Source organism: Schistocerca americana, chromosome X, assembly GCF_021461395.2.
Source record: "Schistocerca americana isolate TAMUIC-IGC-003095 chromosome X, iqSchAmer2.1, whole genome shotgun sequence".
NCBI classification, from domain to species: Eukaryota; Metazoa; Arthropoda; class Insecta; order Orthoptera; family Acrididae; genus Schistocerca; species Schistocerca americana.
The window spans coordinates 213864221-213876717 of record NC_060130.1 but is presented as its reverse complement, the minus strand read 5'-3'; the positions used below and the strand labels follow the sequence as shown (position 1 = coordinate 213876717).

Sequence of the window (12497 nt, the reverse complement as noted above, 5' to 3'; positions counted from 1 at the left end):
TCCCGGGTAATGAGCTCGCTGATCGTTTGGCTGGGGGAGCAGTTACTTACCCCCCATTTTCTGTAACCCCTCCTGCAGCGGATTTACGGCTTCACATCAAATCCCACTTCGCACAGTCATGGGCCAATTCTTGGGAGGCTACTCCCCGGTCTAATAAACTTCGTGCAATTAAGGTGACACCGAGCCCGTGGCGTTCTTCCTTTCGCCTCTCCCGAAAGGACTCGACCACACTGTGTCGTCTCCGCATTGGCCATACCAGGCTGACCCATGGTTTTCTTTTGTGTGATGAGCCACCCCCACTATGTGGTTGTGAGCCTTCCAGTCAGTAGCTCACATTTTGGTTGAATGCCCCCTTCTTTTGGCTCTGCATGCTAAGTGCAGACTCCCTCCCACTTTACCTTTGATGTTGGCTGATGATTCCCGGATGGTCTCTCTGGTTCTCGGTTTCCTCCGGGAGAGTGGTTTTTATTCTCTGTTTTAAGGTTTTTAATCTCTCTGGTGTTGGGACAGGGCGGTGAGTGTTTAGGTGTCTCCCACTGTAGGCAGTGATAGGAGATTCCCGATTCACCTCCCTGACCGGAGGCTTGGTTAGTCTTTCTATTCCCATACGTACTTTCTACATTATAGCAGTTGGACCTTTTAAGTCACAGGTGGTCTTGCCTATGCTGCTTCAGCATAGTGTTGGGTTTGTTCTCTTGCCGACTTCCCTCATTTTGTTTTTTTTTTTACAAATGACAACATGACTGCCCTTTTACATTTTTACCTTTTTCTGTTTTTATTGTTCTGACTTTACTGAGATGTCCCATTAGCGGAATGGAGCCTATTTGAAACATGGGACTGATGACCTTGCTGTTTGGTCCCTTAAACCTCAAACAACCAACCAACCAACCAACCAACCAACAATAGAACTCTAAACAAGCTGCAGTGGCATGTGATGATTTAGCAACTATTTACACATTTAATCAAACAAAAGTGACAAAAGTTCCTGGAGTGGGACTAACTGGCACAACAATTGGAAGATCTGAGGATAAATACAAGAATGGAGCAAAGCCTTTCTCATGTTTGCATTAGTGACACGAAAAGCAATGAAGTGTTCCTGAAGACACTTCTTGTAAGACACCCAGTCTTTGGATGCATCAGCGTAAGAAAAAAGGAGTGGCGGGCATGCCAAGGGATGGAAGTGTGCATAATCAATGTGAGCAACAAGTTTGTGATAGCAACAGTAAGAGCCTGTTGCAGCTCAAGGAGGGATTGGAGCACATCCTCCATGGACACAAGAACTGAAGGAACAACCAAATAGACTGAGCAAGCAGAAGTGAGCACCACACTTGTCACCAATTGTATCACTTTGTAAGGCACAATCAACAGCATGCTCACAATGAACCACAAAGTTTATTCTTCTCCCAGATACAAGAAAACAGTTGAGAACATAGAGACAAATATAGACACTATCAAGGTACTGATACATTCAGTTGCTGGCAATAAGTGTGAACACAGTATGCGAACGAGTGTCTGCTGCACTTTGCTTATAAAGAGGAGGGCTCTGCTAGATGGTGTGGTAGATGCTGTGTGTCTGCGCAAGTTATGGTGTTCACCACATGTGGCCTCTGGGGCTGGCCCATGCAGATGCTGTTGGTGGAATATTTGAACTGTCGCTGTGAACCAGCATCCTGGTGCTGCGGCAGATATCAGTGTGTCATGTACAGGGCTATAACACTTAACATTGTACCACATGTTCGGTTTTCTTCCCATTACAATAATATATGGAGAGTGATGTACTTGCAGCACATCCTTTCCTCCTGTAACCCTCTTGGCCTCGATATCCAATAACCCACTGTCCCCACACCCACCACCAAACAGCTACGTCTTCCCCTGTCTAGCCTCCATTTGCTAATCCACTCCTTCATATTACCTTCATTGTGTGCTACACCATACCAGATCCAGTACACATGTATCAGTTGTCCAATCCGTGCCCCTGCCACCCCTCCTTCCCACAGTCCTAGCCAGCAAACCTGCTGCATCCCTCCAAACCACTAGCTATCCATCTCCAACCTGTCTTCCTGCCTCCCATATATATATATATATATATATATATATATATATATATATATATTGTTTATCTTGTAAGTCCTTATAAAAAATAAGATTAAATATTAGATGAATATTTTAGATATATTATCAATATATATTTTTTAATAATTTGTTTAGTTTTCTGCACCTTTTTTAATATAAGCCTGAAACAAATTTGTCAGTTTAAGACAAAATGTTAAGTATTACCTAAACAAAAATAAATTCTTTCTTTTGGCAGGTGCAGGAAGGGGAATCAACAGAACCACCAGTTAATGGAAGTACACGCTCACCTCTAACAGGCATCCCTCAGATCGACTACATCCATGATCCAAACCTTCCCCGTGAACTCAATGGCTATAATTTAACAGACTACCCATTCTATGACCGTGTGCCAGATGAACTGGACTTCAAATGTGATGGTTTACATGATGGTTTCTATGCTAGTGTTCCTCATAAATGCCAGGTAATTTATCATATTTATTGTAAAAGTACACATTTTCTTATATCGTGCTTCACCTTGACTGCCAATAGCTGCAAATGAAACAAATTTTTAGTGCTTAACTTAATTATTTCTGAATGAAAGTGAATCATCTGCAAACAGAGGGAGGGCCCCTTATGTTCAGCATGACAATAAAAATAATTAAGAGATTAAATAGTCATCTGTAGTAACCTAGTAATACACCAAACCGATCCAAGTAATGTAAGTAGGATTGTATTCATAAACCTCTAAACAATAATAGAAATAAGCCTGTCATCATTCCACATGTGACAAGGCAAAAGAATTATACAGAAGATGCAACATAAGCAATACACAGAACAGCTGATGTGAGCAGTACAAACTAAAAGAACATAATGAGAGAGAGCCAGTGTTGCTCCACTGAAAGCCAAAAAATGCTGCCTGAGCTTTTTTTAGAAAAAAAGCTTCCCAATCCTCAGCTGAATCATCATATGGAGGAAAAGTGGGTGGATAGAACAGTAGAACGATACCCTGCCTGTTAATAGAAGCAAACAAAGTGGCTAGTGTTGAAGTAAGTTGTTTGTTCAGGGCCGATGGTGTGGTGTCCATAATGACTGAACCTGATGCAACCACAATGAAAGGCTGCACACGCAGAAACCATTCCAAACGTGTCATGATTCATGTAGTTGGTTGGCTGGTTGGTTTGTGGGATTGAAGGGACCAGATGATTCCTGTAGTAATCAAGTAAAAAACAAACTGATCCAAGTAACACAAATATTGCTTAATTCATAACCCTCTGAACAATAACCCAAATAAGCCTCTTGTGACTCCACATGTAATGAGATAAAAGAATCATACAGAATGTGCAACATAAGCAATACACAGAACAAGTGATGTGAGTACCACAAACTAAAAGATCATTGTGACAGTGAGTCAACACTGCTCCCCACATGTATATCTGCGAGTCACTGGTAGATGGTGCGGCAGAGATCTTGCTGTGTGCATGCTCCATACAGGCAGCCTCTAGTTGCTAGCCCACACTGATACCATTGGCCGTACACAAGCGTGATGACACTACACTTGGCCCACACACACACTCACACACTAGTAGCAGGATGCAGCACATCTAATTAACTATGTTAAGTAGCAACTAATTTGTAGTTTCTGAGTGCACAAATCTTGTGGACTGTTTAGCACAGAGCCTGTGAACCACAAGCATGTGTGACAAGTTCAAACTGTGTACTAGTGTGGTATTTAATTCCAGATCTCTTTCCATCACTGGAGTGTACTAACATTTAGGCAATCCAAGCATGCCTCATATATCAAGGCAAAGCTTCAACTTGCCTCTAATTTGCAAACTCCACAGCTTTGAAGCAGTCCTTGGGGTATGATTGGATAGTACAAATAGTAACATATTGCCTGTAAACATATTAATCTACTTTTTAGCTGTATTTACACACTTTATGCAATCAGGCACAGTGGGCCACACACAACTACAAGGCTGCTCTTCCAATGGATTCTATTTCCTGCTTTCTGTCACCACTCACCCTCTATGCCAATCTGCAGCAAGTCCTCATGGATTCCATCTCTCCTTTTCTTTCATCTGTCTAATAGTCTTCTTGTGCAGGGAGTAAAATCCACAGATTTCAAAGGTCACTGATTTTATCCACCCGAGCAACATGCCCTGCCCATACACACTGTTTTGTTGTCATAGTCCTACAATGTTTTGTCTGTTGTAGATCTCATCCAAGTCATGATTATGCTAGATCCTTGATTCTCCAGTGATCTCATATTGAACCAGACCATAGATCTTCCTTAAGATTTTCTGCTTAAGAATGAGAAGATTAGTTAAGTCTTTTTTCTGGACACTTTGAGTTTTGATATCATATAGCTTTATGGGTTGGATCAGTGTTGTTTTGTACAGCTAGTGTGTGAAATTTCTTGAGAGACTGTGCCACTTAAAAATGATTTGGACTGAAATAGGATTGGTTTGCAGCTTCAAACCTCACTTTGGTTTCTACCTCACACCTTGTGTTATCTGTAAAGATCAGCCATAGATATTTAGTCTTACGAAAACTATTGTAGGATTGGGTTCCTGCTATCAGAGGCTAAACTGGTCTCTTGAATAGGCATGAGTCCTGCTCTTCACCAGATACTTAGTCTTGGCCAAATTGCTCATTGCTGCTGCCACAGAGTCACTCACAATCATCCGTTCTTCCTTGGATCTGGACAACAGGGCAGCATCATCTACGAATGTGAGATGTGTGATGTTCTCACCCTCTACCTTGTCCTTTCCAAATTCTTATGGAAAGCTTCCCTCTTCAACTCTTTGAGCAACAGTTTGAACAACATTAATGATACACCATCTACTTTGTCTCAATCCTGTGTTTATGTTAAAGTTTTCAATGACCTGGTTACAAAGCTTCACTTTGCCTTTTATATCAGTGAGAGAGAAACTTGAACTACGCTGACAAGTTTTTTGAGTATTCCAAACTCCGTGCAATTCATCAGGCTGTCTTGGTGTATGCCTGCTTATAGTGTCTGCAGAACACATGAATTCTTCACCATATTCGCACATCTTCCTCGTGAGCCGTCACAGTACATACACTATGATCAAAAGTATCTGGACACCCCCCCAAAACATTTGCTTTTCGTATTAGGTGCATTGTGCTGCCACCTACTGCCAGGTGCACCACATGAGCGACCTCATTAGTCATTAGACATTGTGAGAGAGCAGAATGTGGTGTTCCGCGGAACTCACAGACTTCGAACGTTGTCATCACTTGTGTCGTACGTCTGTACACGAGATTTTCATATGCTTCAACATCCCTCAGTCCACTGTTTCCAATGTGATAGTGAAGTGGAAATGTGAAGGGACATGTACAGCACAAAAGAGTACAAGCTGAGCTCATCTCTTGACTGACAGAGACTGCCGACAGTTGAAGAGGGTCGTAATGTGTAATAGGCAGACATCTGTAGAGACCATCACACAGGGACTCCAAACTGCATCAGGATCCACTGCAAGTACTATGACAGTTGGGCAGCAGGTGAGAAACCTTGGATTTCATGGTTGAGTAGCTGCTCATACACCATACATCACACCAGTAAATGTCAAATGACACCTCACTTGGCGTAAGGAGCGTAAACATTCAACGATTGAACAGTGGAAAAGTGTTGTGTGGAGTTAAGAAGAATGGTACACAATGCAGTGGATTTGGACTTATTGTTACATGACATTGCACTTCAAAACATCTGTGTCACTGTGACCCCAATTAGGTAGCACCAAACCTGTTGCCTAAATGGATAGGAATCATAAGACAAGGAGTACATCTTTTATGTCATCCATATATTCATGCAATGGGGTCCTTGCCATCATTAAGTCAACTGAACTTCACACATCCATCATATTTCTTTAGAGATGCTGCTCAAGACCTGACAAAATGGCTGAAAGGATTCAACTGAGTTGTCAAATGCAACAGGAGGGATGAAATAATGTATTTGCTAAATGTGTGTGTGTCTACTTGAATGGCATGGCCTAGCAGTAGCTCAAGAGCAATGAGGACAAGCTCAATAGCTTGGACAAATTCTAGGCTGAACTGAAGAAAATATTTGGTGACAAGCAGCAGCAAATCCACTTAGCAAAAGCTCTATTTAAGAACAGGGCCCAACATTATGGGGAAGTGACACAATCATACCTAAAAAATGTTTTGCTCCTATGCCACATCATGAATCTGAAAAGTACAGAAGCCAACAAAATCTCTCACTTCTGGTGAAGGTGGTCACAACTGCAGAGGAATTAAAGTAGTGCTTGAAGCACAACACTATAGGTTTCACACCATTCTTTCTGCTAGAGTAATGTGAAGCCTACAATTATGATAGTTCCTAAAATACACTTTGTCAGTTTAATCATGATATTACAGAACAGTATTTCTGTTAATAATTCAGTGACGGCTTCTTTGAATTAAGGTCTTGCAGCAATCATCATTATCTGTGTTTTATAGCTCAAGTGCAACTCAGTAGCTGGGCTGACAGATTGCAGAATTCGGAAGTGATGACCTGAAATTCACAAATGGGAAATATGTCCAGTTGACAGCAACATGTACTGCAAGAATAACTAAGTCACAAAACACAGCCCTTCGAACTTGTCATTTTAACAGAAAGTGTAATGAAGCAAATTACAGAAAGCAGGGCGATGGCCACGTAACATCTACTGATTTCCATCCCATGTTGATAATTACTTAGTGGTGTATCATTTTTTGTCTTAGAGTGTATGATGACCACAGTTTCTTATGTGCCTCACCTTCATTTTCTTCATGTGGACAAACCCATCAAGTTAACTTGTTGGCTCCATCTTTTTCTGGAAGTTCTCATTTATTACTAGCTCCATCTTTTTTTGTGAGAAGCTCTCAGTTATTGCTACCTTTAATTTTATGTTATTCAACTTTGTGTTAATGCTATTTATGTGCAGCTTCTCATATACTTTTTCTATTATGTTTACATTCTTCTTGTAGGACTTTCTTTGATCTCTGGCTTCTCTGGTGCAGGGGCAATCTACATGCTCAAACAATGCAAAGTGTTACAGTTGTAAGACACTGGACTAATATTTGGGAAGCCAACAGTTGAAATACCCTTCCATCCCTACAGATTTCAGATTTTTGTAATTTCTCTGAATGGCTTAAGATAAATGCTGGAATGGTTCCTTTAAATGGGTGTGGTCAGTTTTCTTTCCCATCCATTCCAAATACAAGCTTTTATTCCATCTCTAATAACATCGTTGTTGATAGGATAGGTCCTTATCCTTGCTTCCCTTCCCTTCCCTTTTTACTCCCTTCAAATATATTTCCAAGGGCCTTGAAGAGTACGATCGTTTAGGTTACATGCTCCAGGAAAACCTTAAAATTTAGATCCCTCAGGCAGTGCCACAGCCACATTGTTGCTGTAGAAAAAAAGTAAATAATGCTCAGTTGTTGTATTTTCCTTCATTGGTCCATTAATGTTTCCTAGGTGTACTCAAGGGCACCCATACTATAGTTAGTAGTGGGCATAGATCTGGAGGTATGGAGTATTTTTAATATGTTAGAAGATGAAAGTCTACTTGTAAGCAGCCATAAAAATGTTCCAGTTCCAATCCTGTTAAAAACATCATAAACCCATATTTTATATCATTTTCTTGAAAGAAAGTCACCTGACTACGCTACATTTTTTCCTCCCCTGAGAGCTAGGTGAGGGGTGAGGAAGGCCGGGGGGAGGGGGTTCCCCTTGTTACTGGGTATGGGCACCCACGGATGTATGTCAAGTCAGTGGATGAATGGTTAATTTTTTCAACAAAGGCCCATATCAATGCTCTTCCAAATAATGATTCTTGCACTGTAAAATTACTCATTACTGTAGGAACGTTGTTCCAGAATATGATTCTATATTTTAGGTGTGAACAAAAATATGCATTATGTGAACAACGGTTTTCTTATTTGTGGAGCTTTCCTTCATTCATGTTTGAGTTAACATGTGCCATATGCATGTCCCACTTCATGCTACTCTGAATCCACTTGTCCTAGAATTTAGTTTCCTTACTGTTTACTGCAGGTTGGTTATTAATGGATATTACACATTTACATTTTGAGCACTGTGAAAGTATAGTGTTACTGTTTAATTGTTCCCAGAATGAAATTTTCTCTCTTCAGTGTAGTGTGTGCTGATATGAAACTTCTTGCAGAGTAAAACCATGTGCTGAACTGAGACTCGAGTTCGGGTCCTTTGCCTTTCATGGCCAAGTGCTCTAACGACTGAGCTACACAAGCACGAATCATGGCCCATCCTCACTGGCTGAGGCTAAGCCATGTCTCCCCAATGTCATTTCTTCCAGGAGGATTTGCTTTTCATGGACAAGTGCTCTACCAAATATGCTACCCAAGCATGAATTGTGGTTTAAGTACTGGAAAAACAGAACCTTACAACTGAAGTAGTATTTTCAACCTCTGCTATAATGATCTATTGCAAATGTTCCTCCAGCAGCATTGTTTGTCACATCAGATCATTATCAATTGATGTCAAATTTCAGTGCTATTTCTGAAGAATCACATACATGTATTATACTGCTCCTTCATTCTTGACAGTGTATTCATTTGTCACTGCAACAGCCACTAAAATATATCAGTTTTTCCTGTTGATAACTTGTCATTTGCCATTGTATGCCTATGCATCTTGCGCAGTTCTTTTCTTGTATAGATTGCTTCACAGTGAAGTCACATTGTTATGACAATCGTATATATTTGATTTCTTTTGCTGCTGGTAGTTACATAAAGGCCAAAACCAAAGAATGTAGAGGGGGAGGGGGCAGGGAAAATGAGGACAGAAGTAAAAGATTTAATGTCTGTTTCAAGATGGGATCATTTCGGATGAAGATGAAGCTGTACTTGACAAAGATACTTAAGACAAAATTGCCTGTGAACTTTTCACAGAAAACATTTTACCATTCATGTTGAGCAATTTACAGAAACAAAATAAGAGTTTATAACAATACACCAATGTGTACTTAAACTACACTTCTTCTGTGTGCAGATACAGCACTTTAACCACAACAAAGAAGTAGCTGTAGCCTTCAAGTCATCTCTAAACATTTTGAACTATTTAGCTAACAAACTGTTTGTTCTTGGGGATTAATTTAGGAATAAAATGAGTGAAAGTGTTATTCACATGGCTATTTTGTTCTATAGGTTGTCTCAGATATCTAACACTGTATGCTACTTCTGTTAGGAGGCTTTATGCTTCCAGCAGAGACAGCAGGGTAATTTTTATTCCTGTTTTTCATTTTCACATATTGTCCATGCAGGTAATAAAGATGGAAAGAATGAAATTAACTGGGAGAGGAATGCTTTGCCTATCATTGGGGGTTAAATTCATGAGTTTTTGTTTTTTGAAGTCTGGAAAACATAGCTCTGTTAGCTTAGGTGAATGACTATCTGGTATCATGTGAGTTTAGTTCTGCTATCCTACAAAAGCACCTCATAAGGTAATCAGGAGCACAAGTTTGCAAAATGCGTTAACATTGTGTATTCATTTCAGCATTTGAACTTCTTAAGTAACTTATATGTTGATTCCATTGTAATTGTTTACCCGTTTCAGAACCAAGCAATTCGTTTATTTATTAAATATGCTCATCACTCAAAGATCCAGTGATTTGTTCTATTTTAGATATGTGTTGTTATAGTGTTCAAAATGTATGGTATATCAATAATTTTCTTAGCTTCTGATAAGTTTTGTGAATAAAGCTGCTTAGATGGCTTAGGTATTTCTTATTTTAGAAAATATTATAAGCTACTGCCATCATCTGATCCTAACTCAGAACTTGCCAATTTAATGATCTAGGCAGCTTTATTCACAACATGTCTACAATGATCACAGACTTATTCAGGAAATTTATTTCCTTTAATAATAATCAAAAGTGTTTGGCATAAGTGTATAAACTCACATTGTTTGATTTGTTTTCTATGTTATGAAGAAAAGTAAACTTAATATATTTGCTGAGCCATTTCCAACAATGATGAATTTAAATTGTTCTATGATTGTTTTATAAAGTTATCTGAAAGGTCTTATATCTTAATTTGTGAATGTAACACTTTAATTTTTGTGAAGTACACACAACTCTTTTGTTACAGGTTTATCATCACTGTCTCTTTGGCACAAGATATGATTTCCTTTGTGCAAATTATACTGCATTTGACCAAAAAACTTTCATATGTCATTTTGTATCAGAAGTTGACTGTGAAAATTCACCAAAGTACTTTAAAAGGTAAATGCTCATTTCAGATACCAGCAGATTAGAATAAAATGTAATTCATGTTTTCAAATTTAAATTGTGTGACTCAAACAATATCCACAGATTTGAGAGGAGTAGTCACACTGTCTGGGATTTATTTGCTAACCTTTTCTTCTCTCTTTTATTTATTTTTACAGAATTTTCAATTTCCTCTCTACAAGGAGAGTGTCCTCCACTAAGTATAAATTTATTTAATTTATTACCTAGTAAGCCTTAGTGCTGTAGTCAGAAGCCTCACTATGCTAGCCTGCTTTCTTTTGATTTTTACGAGAAATGGTATCAGTTTACACAAATGCATGAAATGTTTTTTAAGATTTCAAATTTTATCCATTGCTCAAAAAACTACTTCATCTATACTAATCAATGCAGTGTCCTAATTACACTTCTCTGCAGTACTAATGTTTTATTCATAGCCCCCAAACATAATTAAAGTATGGTGTATATAGTGTTATACTACACCATTTTTAATGTTTTACTAGTGGAATACTTTCAAAAGTTGGTTGAGCAGACATAAGTCATTGCTGATGTCCCAGATGTAAAGTTAATGTCGTTTACCCATCAAAGGCTTTTATCTGCTTTTACATCTATACTTCACTAACAACTGTGAGGTGCATGGCAGAGGGTAATCCCCCCAGTATCAGTTACTAGTGCTTCTTCCCATTTTATTCATATATGGAATGCAGGAAGAATTATTGCTTCAATGCCACTATGTATACCATAACTAATCCAGTCTTGTTTTTGCATTCCATAGGGGAATGATATGCAGGGTTTGCAGTATATTCCTAGATTCTTCACTTAAAGCTGGTTCACACTTGAGCAATATTCTGAGACTGGCTGTGCAAATGTTTTGTAAGCAATCTCCTTTGTAAACTGATTGTGTTTTCCTTTCACTGATGTCTTGTAGGATAATATTATGGAGTAACTCCTCACATACAGAAAAAGTACTCATTGCACAAAAGAAAGTATTTAGAGTTATGTGTAAGGTTTGAACATATACATCTTTCAGGTGTCTCTGTAACCAGTTGGAAATTTTAACCACAGTCTCACAGTAAATTTATTCTTTTATGAAATTTATCGGCAATACATCTGAGTTTGAGAGCAACAGAAATATTCAGAAATAGAACACTACAAGGAAGAATGATCTGCATTACTCCTTAATGCATCTAACTTGGGCAAGAAAAGGGATGAATTATGCAACTATAGAACTCTTCAACAGTCTACCCATTGAAATAAAATGTCTGACAGACAGTGTAAATGTTTTCAAATGTAGATTAAAGAAGTTTTCCTTAACAATTCTTTCTACATCATACAGGAATCCTTGAGTAGAAATAATTAGTCACATACACAGAAAAGGTACCTATTAACCCTCCACTACTCGCGCGGGTTTTGAGGACACAGATACTCGTGTGGAGCACAAACATACTCCACCACTTTTTTTTTATTAAAAATATGTTTCTTATCTATTTAATTATTTTATTTGTTTTTATGTCCTTTGTGATGTGTGAGTAAATTCATGACTAATACTTTTGAGGAAATTAAACATTTAATTTTTAAACGAAAAATGGGTTTTTGTCACTCCACCCATTTATTACTCAAAACATGCTACATTATACAAGAAGTAATTAAACTATTCAAAATAACTTCAATGAAGAATAATACACAAGAAAGTAATCACGGTAGATATGTACAATAAGAAATCATGTGCAATTCTTATGAACAACGCTAGTTGTTGAATATTCAAAACACACCCATTCATTACATTTTGCACACACTCTTCATTTTGATTTATTTCTTGATCTGCCGCATATTTTAAGACGTCCTTTGTCCTCTTTTTTTTCAGCTATTTCCACTTTCTCTTCTGAGTCCTCTCCTAACAACACCAGTCCTCGAATTTTTAGTTGTCTGCGTATTAAGCACTGTTTCATGTGTTCATGAATCTGCACTTTCACCATTTGCCAATTAATCTCACTTTGACATAATTTTTGTTTGCTGAGTAAATGCATAGGGCATTGATAGTGATGATATTTAAAATACTGTAAAAAATTTACTGTTGGCCATCTTTTAGTAGTTCTTCCTGTACCCTAATTTGAACTAAGTTGATAGAGTACATCAACTCCAACTTTTGTGAGATTGTAGAATGTAACAATTTGTTTT

At 38.4% G+C, this 12497-nt stretch overlaps 1 protein-coding gene across 1 annotated transcript in view; it reads left to right on the top strand.

The window, feature by feature from the left end:
- LOC124555446 (proteoglycan 4-like) overlaps positions 1-12497 on the top strand; it is a 314385-nt gene that overhangs the window by 284453 nt on the left and 17435 nt on the right. The window contains exons 4-5 of the mRNA XM_047129358.1: positions 2309-2533; positions 10183-10316. Coding sequence (XP_046985314.1) covers positions 2309-2533; positions 10183-10316 — 359 coding nt within the window. The remainder of the gene's footprint in view (positions 1-2308; positions 2534-10182; positions 10317-12497) is intronic.